Source organism: Neomonachus schauinslandi, chromosome 6, assembly GCF_002201575.2.
Source record: "Neomonachus schauinslandi chromosome 6, ASM220157v2, whole genome shotgun sequence".
NCBI classification, from domain to species: domain Eukaryota; kingdom Metazoa; phylum Chordata; class Mammalia; order Carnivora; family Phocidae; genus Neomonachus; species Neomonachus schauinslandi.
This window is the reverse complement of record NC_058408.1, coordinates 53705921-53719143: the sequence shown is the minus strand read 5'-3', so window position 1 is coordinate 53719143 and position 13223 is coordinate 53705921. Positions and strand designations below refer to the sequence as shown.

The 13223-nt window shown below is 35.7% G+C and overlaps 1 protein-coding gene across 3 annotated transcripts in view; it reads left to right on the top strand.

The window, feature by feature from the left end:
* Positions 1 to 12797, top strand: part of SUCO (SUN domain containing ossification factor) — an 85088-nt gene extending 72291 nt beyond the window's left edge. For 2 of the 3 annotated variants that reach the window (XM_044915953.1, XM_021682870.2), the window contains 3 exons: positions 208 to 299; positions 9662 to 9717; positions 10765 to 12797. In XM_044915953.1, coding sequence (XP_044771888.1) covers positions 208 to 299; positions 9662 to 9717; positions 10765 to 11208 — 592 coding nt within the window. In that variant the 3' untranslated portion in view covers positions 11209 to 12797. Of the gene's footprint in view, positions 1 to 207; positions 300 to 566; positions 676 to 9661; positions 9718 to 10764 lie in introns of those variants that run through there. The other variant, XM_044915954.1, reaches the window with a different exon arrangement.
* The last annotated feature ends 426 nt before the right edge of the window (positions 12798 to 13223 follow it).

Genomic DNA, 13223 nt, shown 5'->3' with positions numbered 1-13223 from the left:
ATAATAGGTATTTTAATATAGCACCTTTTAGAGAATGATCCTCAATTTTTTTTTTAACATGTAATAGTAATAACTGGTGTGTTACATTAGAGGTTAGTATTCTGTGGCATGTTCAGTTCTCAATAGCTTCCATCAAGCCCCAGCTGCAGAGTAAATTATATGTAGTTTACTCATTGTGCCCGATGTTGATTTTTCTTCATGTTTTAGATGTTTCTCTTCCTATGATGATATGAATTTGAAAAGGAGAACTTCATTCCCACTCATCAGATCCAAGTCTCTACAGTTAACTGGCAAAGAAGGTAGATTTTTATGCAATATACATATATATAAACAGGAATCCAGCTTACTTCTGGCAGAAGTAGAATGTCAGTGTTGTGTTCAAAACCACCTGCAACAGAATAATGGGTATAAGTAACCTTTGTGTTTGTGCTATGCCAAAACCACCTTATCATTTTCACACTATCTTTATTCCTGAAAGCCCAGAGGGTGGGGAAGGAGGGCTTAGTTTAATTAGCCATTGGTAGCTTTGTTTGCACATGCTCCTGTTTAGAAGTATTTCTTTTTAGAAAGGGATGTTTGAGAAAGTTCAACAGATTTGGAAAACCTGAATGTGCTCCCATAGCATCCTGTGCTTATCTGCCTCCTCCTCTTGTACAGGTAGGACCCCTTTTGTCTCTAGTTTAGGACTATGAGGCACTTTCTGAAAAAAAAAAGATCTAGTCTCTCTCTTTTTTATAGGCCAGGGTCTATAATAGCATTCCATCATCTAACACTTCAGTGAATACTTAAATTTAAATGAATGAATTTGTACCGAGTAGCTATTTTTCTGTATTAGTTTTTTTATAATTAGTGCTTACTGAGAGACTTAACTTTATAGCAGTATTAAAATAACCAAGTTAATTGTATATTTCAATTAGGATTGCTTTCTTTAATAATTGTTAGCTTCTCTTTCTTCAGGATTTACTAACAGCAGCATGTTCCAATTGATTAAATAATTCAAGTAATCATTGCTGAGCATTGCTGGTTTACTGTTATCACAAAGCTTCACAAATTTAACCCATTACATGTGTGCTTGCTTAGGACTAGTAAATCTCTTCTTCCTTCCTGCTTTTTTCTTTCTTTTTTTCTTCTTTTGGCTGATTTTCTTTTATAACTGAAATTTTTAATTGAAGTGTTACGTGTAAGAAAAGTGTAATCGTTATATGTAAAGCTTGATGAATTTTCATAAACCAAATGAGCACACCTGTGTGACCAACACCCAGACTGAGATAGAGAACATGCTCCAGCATCCCAGCAACTTCCTTGTGCTCTTTTAGTCACTGTCCACCCCCTCCCAGGGTAGCCACTGTTTTGACCTCTGACTTGACATAGTGATGTTGAGCATCTTTTCATGTGCTTGGGGGACATTTGTAAATCATCTTTGGAGAAATATCCTTTGCCCAATTTAAAAGATTTTTTATTTAATTTTTTTGTTGTTGTTAATTTCTCCAGTGTCATGAAGTTTCCTCTGTTTTCTTGTAGGAATTTTATAGTTTTACATCTTACATTTAGATCTTTAATCCATTTTGAGTTAACTTCTGTATATTGTATAAGGATAGGGTTCAGCTTCATTCTTTTGCATGTCAATATCCAGTTTTCCCAGGACTGTTTGTTGAAGAAACTGTTTTTCCTCATTGACTGGTCTTATTACTTTTGTTGAAGATTATTTGACCGTATGTGTGAGGGTTTGTTTCTGGGTCCTTTATTCCATTGGTCTACTTACCAGTCTTTATACCAGTACCACACTGTTTTGTTTTGTTTAAAGATTTATTTATTTATTTATTTGAGAGAGAGAAAAAAAACAGTGGGGGGGGTGGTGCAGAAGGAGAGGGAGACAGAAGCTTAAGCAGACTCTGCTCAATGCAGAGCCCCATGTGGGGCTCGATCTCACAACTCTGAGATCACACCCTGAGCCGAAACTAAGAATGAGAATTGAGAGAGATAGTGGTGGGGAGGGACAAAGGGATAGGGAGAGAGAGTCTTAAGCAGACTCCACACTGAGTGTAGAGCCCGACACCAGGATTGACCTCATGACCTGAGCAGAAACCAAGAGTCCTACGCTTAATTGACTGTGTCACTCAAGCATCCCAGTACTGCACTGTTTTGATGACTATAGCTTTGTGACATGTTCTGAAATCAGGAAGTGTGAGTCCTCAAACTTTATTCTTCTTTTTAAAAATGGTTTGGCCTATTTGAGGTCCCTTGAGAATCGATATAAATTTTAGGATGTATTTTTCTATTTCAGCAAAAAAATACTGTTGGGATTTTGATAGGGATTGTGCTGAATCTGTATATCATTTTGGTAGTATGGACATCTCAACAGTATTAAGTGTTCCAGTCATGAACGTGAGATGTTTTCCCATTTGTGTTTTCTTTTATTATTTGTTTGTATATTCTTTAATTTCTTTCATCAATATTTTGTAGTTTTCCTACACTTTCTTAGGCTTATCCCTAAGTATTTTATTCTTTTTGATACTATTGTAAATGGAATTGTTTTCTTAATTTCCTTTTTGGATTGTTCATTGTTAAAAGTATAGACGTGCAACTGAAGTATAGACGTGCAACTGGTTTTTTGTGCTTTGATTTTGTATCCTGCAACTTTTCTGAATCCATTAACAGTTTTTTTAATGCAGTTCTTAGGTTTTTCTACATATAAGATCATGTCATCTTTAAACAGAGATAATTTTACTTTTGTCCAATTGACGGGGGTGGGGGTGGGGGAGGGGAGGCAGAAGGAGAGGGAGAGAGAATCCCAAGTAGGCTCCACGCCTAGCACAGAACCCAACACAGAGCTCAAATCTCTGAGATTGGAATTCCTATCTAACACCAAACACAAAAAAATAAATTGTGAGACAACCCTGAGACCTGAGCTGAAATCAGAGTACGACGCTTAACTGACTGAGCCACCCAGGTGCCCCCCTTTTGTCCAATTTGGATGCCTTTTATTTCCGTTTCTTGCCTAATTGCTCTGGCTAGGACTTCCAGTACTAAGTTGAATAGAAGTGATGAGAGCTGACATCCTTGCCTTGTTCCTGATCTTAGTGGAAAGCTTTCAGTCTTTTATCATTATTATGTTAGCTATAGGCTTTTTCATAAATGACCTTTTGATATGTTGAGGTTTCCTTCGGTTCTTAATTTATTGAGTATTTTTATCATGAAAAGGTGTTGAATCTTGTCATATGCTTTTTCTGCATCAGTTGGGATGATCATGTGGCTTTCGTCCTTCATTCTTTTAATGTATATCACATTGATTGATGTTCATATGTTGAATCATCCTTGTTATTCTAGTAATAAATCTCAGTTGGTCATTGTGTAATATCCTTTTAATGTGCTATCAAATTTGCTTTGCTTATATTTTGTTGAAGATTTTCATATCAGTATTCATTAGGGATACTGGTCTGTAGTTTTTCTGTAGTGCCTTTGTCTGGCTTTGGTATCAGGGTAATTCTGGCTATATAGAATGAGCTTGGAAGTGTTCCCTTCAAATTTGGGGAAGAGTTTCAGGAATTGGTGTTAATTCTTCTTTAAATGTTTGGTAGAATTCTTTGATGGAGCTGTCTAGTTTGGGACGTTTCTTAGTTGAGAAGTTTTGATTATTGATTCAGTCTCCTTACTTGTTATTGATCTGTTGATATTTTCTCTTCATGATTCATTCTTGATGTGTGTTGCTAGGAGTTTATCCATTTCTTCTAGGTTTCCAATTTTTTGGCATACAGTTGTTCATAGTAGTCTCTTATAATCATTTTTCTGTGGCTTGGTTGTAATGCTCCATGTCTTATTTTTATATAAAGCTAGGACTTTTGTACAAAGTTGATATGAATTAATACAAAATTGACAAATTACATAATCTCTTGCCTGCTAAGTATTTGAGGTAATAATGGGGCTTAGATAATCCATGTTGTAACTTACATTAATTCATTATAAGTTTTCTTTTCTTAGTGTCCTTCTCTCTTTTCATCAGGTTTATACTTTGATTTGCAACTCTCATTTTTGTTGACAAACTAGGTGGATCAAAATTGTTTTGATTTTTGTGACACATTTTTACTGTGAAATATAAGGGAAACAAAAAAAAACAAAAAGTGCATAAAACTAGAATGTACAACTTTCAAAGTAATTATAAAGTGAATGCCTGTGTAACATTCAGATCAAGAAGTAGAACAAGATCAGCACTCTTGGTATTGCTTCTCCCAGAGGTAGCTATCCTGACTTTTGAAATAATCATATTCTTGATTTTCTTAATAGTTTTACCATTGGTCTTTGGATTTCTCACAGTATAAGTTTTGCCTGATTTTGAGCTTTTGATAAAATAGAATCATACCACATGTAAACTTTTTTTTCTTCTTCAGCGTTCTCTTGGGAGATTCATATACACGATTGCGTCCCATCCTATTTCAGTAGCTAATTCACAGTGTATTTATCCATTCTACTATTGCTTACAATTTGGGGCTTTACAGATAATGCTGCTGTAAACATTTGTTTGTATACTGGAACATAGTTGTATGAATTTCTCTAGGAATATTGCCTAGATGTAAAACTGCTGGGTTGTAGAGTATGCTTATCTGCAAGTCATTAGATAATGGCAGGCTTTTCCAAAGTGGTCATAAAACAGTTTGTGCTTCCACCAGTGCTGTGAGAATTTCCATTATTCTGCATTCTTGCCAACAAACACTTAGGATTCTCAGGTTTAAGGTATTCATTAACCTCAGTGCAGTTGTAGTTTGCATTTACCTGATTACTAATGAAGTTGAACAAATATACTTATGCCTTTTAGTCATATGACTTTCCTGGGCAATTTTAAGGTTTTTGCCTGTTCTTCTGTTGGGTTGTTTATCTCTTTTGTGCTGGTTTATAATTATTTTTAAGATTTTGATCCTAGTCATTGATTAAGTATGTTGCAGATACCTTATTTTGCTCTGAAACTTGTGTTTTATATAGAGTTTTTTAAATAAGAGAAGCTCCTGTTAGTGTAATCAAATGTATAAATTTTCTCCAATTATGGTTAGTGCTTTTTATCTCCTGTTTAAACAGAATTTTTTGCTCCAAGTTTATGGATGATATTCTCTTATATTTTCTTTTAAATGTTTACTTCGGTTTTTATTTTTAGGTCTTTAATCTACCTGGAATTTATTTTTTTGTGTTTGGTGTTAGATAGGAATTCCAATGTAAAATTTTAAATGAATTTTCAGTTGCTTCAGGTTTCTTGGCCATTATTGGCTCTTTATTAAAAGTGGACAGAGACCCTGAATAGACATTTTTCCAGAGAAGACATACAGATGGCCAACAGACACATGAAAAGATGCTTAACATCACTCATCATCAGGGAAATGCAAATCAAAACCATAATGAGATAACCACCTCACACTTGACAGAATGGCTAAAATCAAAAACACAAGAAACAACAAGTGTTAGGATATGGAGAAAAAGGAACCTCATGCATGTTGTGTGGAATGCAAACTGGTGTAGCCATTGGGGAAAACAGGGTGGAGGTTCCTCAGAAAAATTAAAAATAGAATTACTGTATGATCCAGTAATTCCATCACTGGCTATTTACCCAAAGAAAATGAAAACACTAATTCGAAAAGATATATGCACCTCTGTGTTTATTGCTGCGTTATTTACAATTGCCAAGATATGGAAACAAATTCACATGTCCATCCATAGATGAATGGATTAAGATGTGGTGTATATATATACATACACAATGGGACGTTACTCAGTCTTAAGAAAGAATGAGATCTTGTCATTTGCAACAACATGAATGGACCTGGAGATTATAATGCCAAGTGAATTATTAGTCACAAAGGTCCAGAATTGTCTTTGTAAGAGGAGTTTTGGTTATAGGAACCTGATTTTTTTTAATTAAAAATTAAATTTTTTAAATTAAAAATTTCCATTAATTTTTCCATTTCATCTAAATGTTAAGGGGCGCCTGGGTGGCTCAGTTGGCTAAGCGACTGCCTTCGGCTCAGGTCATGATCCTGGAGTCCCGGGATCGAGTCCCACATCAGGCTCCCTGCTCGGCGGGGAGTCTCCTTCTCCCTCTGACTCTCCTCCCTCTCATGCTCTCTGTCTCTCATTCTCGCTCTCTCAAATAAATAAAATCTTTAAAAAAATAAATAAATAAAATAAATAAATGTTAAAATTTATTAGCATAAAGGTATTCACATATCTTTTACCTATTAACTCTTTTTATTTTTCCTCCCTTTCCTAAAGAGATTTTTTGTTGGGGCTAGGAAGAGATTCTTCTCTTTTTCTGTCATTAGAAGTTGTGCATTATCTTTGACATCTTCTCATACTTTAGAATTTACAAATACTTGTCAAAGTCTGCAGTTAATCAGTACTTTTTCCTCTTCTTGGACAGTACCAAGATCTTTTATCCCCAACTTGACTTACATGTTAATGTTTTGTGTATTTAAATTCTGTTTTTTTGCTTAGTTGTAATTCAACAAGATATACTATTATTATTTTTTACACTAATGTTCATTTACATTTATCCACATATATACTGATTTCTTAATTCTTCAGGTCTGCTTTCTGAGACTTTCCATATGCCATTATTTCCCTTCATACTGAAACATTATCTTTTTTTCTTTATTCCTGTTTAAATTTGTTGGGCTCTTTGAATTTCTCAGTTGGTATATTTTATCAGTATTGGAAAATTCTTAACCATTATTTTTTCCCCAAAAACATTCCCTCTACCTCGTTCTAAGAGTCCCCATTTAATTCAGTATGTTACCATCCTTCTCACTTTATCCTCCTAAACTCTTATTTCCATTCTTTTTGCCTTTCTGTGCTGTATTTGGGTGATTTCCTCCAAACTGTTTTCCAGACCACACATTCTTCAGCTATCTGTAGTCTGCTGTTAAATTCTTCCATTGAGGTTTTAATGTCAGTTACTACATTTTCCATTTCTAGGAGTTCTTTTAGTATTTTTTTAAACATCTGGGTCCCTTTTTTGTTTTATGTTTCCTGCAGATATTTTCAAGCTTTTTATTAAACATAGTAAGTATAACTGTCTTTATAGTCTTATGTTTGATAATTCTAATATCTTAAGTCTTTATGAATCTTTTCATTGGTTGTGTCTGCAGGCTCTTGCTCAAGATGCCTTGTGTCTTTCTGTGCTTGGTTACCTTTGTGTGTTGGTCCTTCTCTTTGAAAAATTATTTGTAGAGATAATTAGAGAGCTAGGAGGTAGGTCCTTATTCCAGAGAAAATTTGTGTTTGCTTTATATTCAGGAATATTTTATGTTTGTAGCATGAGGTTAGTTGGACCACCAGATGATGGGAATTTGGACTGTAAGTTCCTGCATTGCATGGGTTAATTCTTTCTCTGAGGGTAGTTCTTCAGAGTCCTAGCTTACAGAGGGGAGAGTGAAGGTTTCTTATTAGACTACTACTTTGGGTGGGTCTGGAGATTTTATTTCTGACTCATTCCTTTGATACCATCAGAGCTAAAGTTCGCATACTCCTGCTTTGGCAAATGCTGTCAGGACAAAAAATGACTTTTGTGTTCCATTTCACTGTCTGGCTTCCTACTTTTACTTCAGATTTGGCCTAGAGATTACCTACTTAATCTTGGCTGCTCTTCAGTGCTCTTAGTGATTTTTAAAAAAATTTAAAATCAGTTAATTAACATAGTGTATTATTAGTTTCAGAGGTAGAGTTCAGAGCTAGAAGTGATTCATCAGTCCTATATAACACCCAGTGCTCATTACATCACGTGCCCTCCTTAATGTCCATCACCCATTTACCCCATCCCTCCATCCCCACCCCTCCAGCAACCCTCAGTTTGTTTCCTATTATTAAGAGTCATTTGGGGCGCCTGGGTGGCTCAGTTGCTTAAGCGTCTGCCTTCGGCCCAGGTCATGATCCCAGGGTCCTAGGATCAAGCCCCGCAACGGGCGGCTCCCTGCTCTGCGGGAAGCCTGCTTCTCTCTCTCCCGCTCCCCCTGCTTGTGCTCTCTCTCCCTCTGTCAAATAAATAAATAAATCTTTAAAAAAAAAAAAAAAAAGTCATTTATGGTTTGTCTCCCTCTCTGGTTTCATCTTGTTTTATTTTTCCCTCCCTTCCCCTATGCTCCTCTGTTTTGTTTCTTAAATTCCACATATGAGTGAGATCATATAATAATTGTCTTTCTCTGATTGACTTATTTCGCTTAGCATAATACCCTCTAGTTCCATCCACATCATTGCAAATGGCAAGATTTCTTTCTTTTTTTTTGATGGCTGTGTAATATTCCATTGTGTATATATATCACATCTTTATCCATTCATCTGTCGATGGACATCTCAGCTCTTTCCATAGTTTGGCTATTGTGGACATTACTGCTATAAACATTGGGGTGCAGGTGCCCCTTCGGATCACTACATTTGTATCTTTGGGGTAAATACCAAGTAGTGCAATCGCTGCGTTGTAGGGTAGCTCTATTTTCAACTTTTTGAGGAACCTCCATACTGTTTTCCAGAGTGGCTGCACCAGCTTGCATTCCCACCAACAGTATAAGAGGGTTCCCCTTTCTCCTCATCCTCGCCAGCATCTGTCATTTCCTGACTTGTTAAATCCACATTTAGTTGCTTTCAGTAGAGAGGGTGATCTGAGTAACAGTTAACCATTCCTAGAAGTGTCATTTTTTTTTAAATCAATTTGAGCGAGATTAGTACCCTGATAGAAATGGCTATTTAGAGGAATGTTTAGATATTTTTATATATTTGATGACTTTCTCAACAGATTTCTAGTACATAATGCAAAAAAATTATAATTGGTTGAATCATGTTACTAGTAAATTTGCAGCATAAAGTTTTATAGTGAATTTTGCAGCTTTTATAAACTTCTGGCTCTGTCAGACACATATTGTTTACTTTTAATGGGTTCAGTAGGACTGAAATCTCATTTATCTGGTCAGTCAATGTCTTGTCAAGACATTTATCTTGTCAGTGTGGGAGTGGTATATAGCTGTCTTTAATGTGCTTAAAGTAATGAAATCTTAGAAACCTAAAGCGAATATTTCTAATTTACTCTCCTTGCCAGCAGTGTTTATTCATTATTGCTTTGTCATTTATATTGCATGTTCAAGCTGTTTTTAGATTTTGGCGTTCATAGTTTTGGTCACAGTAAAATACAATTAGAAAAAACTTCTTAAATCTCTTTTTTATGTGTATGTTCCTTTAACTGGCTTTTGTACCTGGTCACAACTGCTTGTTGCACATAATTAACCCACATTTGTGACACAGTGTAGTTTAGTTTGAGTATTTCTCTAGGGAAATACTCAGATGATCTCTAGGTTTGTTATTAGCTTACCTGGTGGTGGTGTCTTTCTCATCAGGTAAGAGGGTAGGGCTGGGCCCAAAAAAGGATGCTTACTGTGTTGGCTGATGGCTAGCTGTCAGTTAAAATCTTAGGGAAATTATTTGAAGGAGACCAGTCAAGCCCAAAATAAGAACCACCTTGTTGCTTTTCACTAATTTAAAATGCATAAATATATGCTTAATCTATTATTATAAATTCATTGGATCTGTTAGGAAAATAATCACTAAGGGACAATATATAATATTTTCATAGTGTTTATCATAGCATAACCTACTTTACATTTTACATCTGCTTTTTACTTTCTCTTCCTTATAGTAGACCCAAATGATTTGTACATCGTAGAACCCCTCAAGTTCTCTCCAGAAAAAAAGGTAATGTTTTGATTAAGTGTATTGTTGTGTTATGTGATAGTAGATGAAGAACTAAGTAGAAAGGTTTGATATGATCTTTAAGTGGTCCTTAAATTTACTGTTGATTTCCAATCATAGTAATGATGATAAATAAATGTTACAGAGGTCAGCAAACTATGACCCACAGGCTGTATCTGGCCTGTGGCCTGTTTTGTATGAGCCTGGAGCTATCGTTAAAGGGTTGCAATATAAAAAAGAATATGCAAGAGAGACCCGCAAAGCCTAAAATATTTACTGCCTGGCCTTTTACAGAAAAGGTTTGCTGACCTCTGGCTAATAGTCCTTATTTATTGAGTATCAGTGTGTGTTAGGCACAGTGTGTGTGTGTGCTGTTCCTGTATTCCTCACAGCAGCCTGGAGATGGTAGTGTCCCCGAGTTGATATGAGAAAACTGAAACTCAGAGGGTTTATGTCGTCCGTCTTTGAATGATTCGTTAAATCAATGGTAAACAAAATATACTTAGGCTTTTTGGTTACAAAGTCTGTGCTTTTTCCATTTTGCCTCTCAAAGTAAGTTGTACTCATTTTGATTAGAGGTAATGATCTCTAGGTGAAAGAACTTGGACTTTTAGAGCCAAATAGCCCAGGATTCAATCCCAACCTGACCACTTACTGTGTTGTAACTTGGGCAGGGAACCAAACCTCTGGACCTTGGTTTTCTCATTTAGTAACCAGGGATAAAATACTCACTTCTCAGGAAGTAAGATACACATGAAAGCAACTAGTATAATACCTGGTGTGTAGTAAACTAGTACTCAGATGTTAGTTATCACCCCCTAAATCTGTTTTCAGAGGTGGCAGCTAAGTAAAGAGTTTTGATTGAGTAGCATTTACAAAATGGGAAGGTAATGGTAATATCTATACAGAACGTAACAGCATGTATGCTGTTTATAATACTGTTTTACTTTTCACCGGGAGTTGGCACTTTTCTCCGTTAGCTCAGCTCTCTAGATGTTTTGATAAGGTAACTGTTGGAGGTCTCATTACTACCTTGTTTTAATGTTATAGAAGAAACGCTGCAAGTACAAGACTGAAAAAATTGAAACCATAAAGCCAGCAGATCCATTGCACCCTGTAGCCAATGGAGACCTAAAAGGAAGGAAGCCCTTTATGAACCAGAGAGATTTTTCTAATATGGGAGAAGTTTATCACTCTTCTTACAAGGGTCCTCCGTCTGAAGGAAGCTCAGAAACATCATCACAGTCAGAAGAGTCTTACTTTTGTGGCATTTCCGCTTGCACAAGTCTGTGCAATGGACAGTCCCAAAAGACAAAAACTGAGAAGAGGGCTTTAAAACGAAGGCGATCTAAAGTCCAAGACCAAGGAAAATTGATAAAAACTCTAATACAGACTAAGTCAGGATCATTGCCGAGCCTGCATGACATAATCAAAGGAAACAAAGAGATCACCGTGGGAACATTTGGTGTCACAGCGGTCTCGGGACATATCTAAAATGAATAGAACTTTTCATACTGGAGATTTTTTGTTGTTGTTCTTTGAAGAACAGTCTGTGGTATTTGAAGGGTTTGGGGGAGGGAGAAATATTAATGGGAAAAGTATTCAGAAATTATGGTTTCTGCCTTTTTAAAAAAGTAGGTGGGATTGTGTCAATCTTGGTTAATGAGCTGCAGTTTTACAAGGCTGTTCACGTCCTACAAGGACAATGGTAGACATTTTATAAAGATGTTTTTTCACAGATTAATTACTGGGACAAACGTAATTTGGAAGCCCAGTTCCTTTGGGTGGGATAGGAATGAAAGCCTAAACCTCTTCCTTTAGCTTTGTTCCTATTTCTTGCACCTTCCCATATTTATGTGCCTTTTGTCTATTTATAATGCCACTGGAAGAGGAGGGAGAACTTTTTCTGTCATTTGATTTCTTTTATAACTTTGTTAGTTTTTTGAAGCTGCAAACACTACAAGGCTTTAAGGTGATCTGCACCTGAAGTTCAGTAATGTGGGTCAGACAGTATAAAGATCCTGCAGACTTGCCAAATAGACTTCTGCGTAGCAAACTCACTTGAAACAAAAACTTGCTGGAATTTTTTCTGTTCTTTTGGGTAAACGGCAATATTGATATTTTCATTTAACTTATTCACACTCATTTTTCTCTAGTTACTGACTCAATGAGGAAAAAGCCTACAAGATTTTTTCTTGCAAATGACTGGTATTTGCAACTAAATTTTTTTATAAATTCACCTTTTAAACACATTTAACCACTTGTTGTAAGGGTTTTCGTTAGCTACATTACATTTTAAACATTCACAATAAGCACTAATCCTCCAGACTTTTAGGTAATTGTTTCCTGTTACTACTAGTAGAACATTTGAAGGTTTGTCAGATGAGTCCAGGTCTCATATGATAGAATCACTGCCTATGTACATAAGCACGGAACCAGTGAGTGAGTTTGCCAGACCTCGTCTAATTGGTCAAGTCTAAAGGGATCATTATTCCTTGATGTTTGCTTTGTATTGGCTACAAATGTGCAGAGGTATACATGTGATGTCAATGTGTCTGTCTTCATTTGGTCTTTTGTTTTCTTTAAAAATAATGGGCAGCGACTGTATTTGAGTAAAATGATTTCTTAGTGTGTGTTTGTACAGTAATGAGTGAAAGTGGGAAGTTTCTTTTTGAAAGGGAGAGAATTGACCATTTTGTGTTGTAAGATTTAAGTTATAACTTATTGAGCACTTTTAGTAATAACTTTTTAAACTTGTCTAATACCTTTCTGGGGGTATTGTTTGTAATGTGACCTATTTAAAGCCTTTTTTTGTTTAAGTTGCTGCTTTTAGGTTAACAGTATGTTTTAGATGATTTAAATTTTTTTCCAGTCTGTACAATTAGCCATTCAGAGCAAGAGGGCCTGATTGTATGGATCATTGAGAAGAGGTCCAGATGAGAGTGGAGGGAGACCGGGAGTTACACAATCTGCGTGCAGCACCCAGGGTTGTGGAAAGATGACTTTCAGTTTGTAACTACGGAGCTGTAGCGCCATTAGAAACTGTGAATTTCCAAATAAATCTGAACACTTGTCTTTATTAATTACTGGCTCTTCTGTTCTTTGAAGGAGAACTTACAAATATATTACTCGGAACATAGAATGAAGTTTTTGCCATTTTAAAAACTACAGCAACATCTCATTACATAATTGATCACATTTCAGCCAACTCTAAACTGATTGAACTTACACGTAAACATTTTGTTCCCTATACAATTGTAATTTCACCATTTCAAACACTAAAATGAGAGTTTTTGATCTTTATTTAGTAGAATACATGTATGTATATTCTTATCAGGTGTCATCTTGAGGACTACTAATTTTTAAGTTTTTCCACATCTAAATCGAGTGTAATGCTTTACAATTTACTTTTCAACTTTTAAACATCTAACCAGAGCATAACATTTTACAATTTGGGGCTTATTTTTCCTCTCTGAGATTATACTTACATGAAGAAAAAAAAGAGTTCT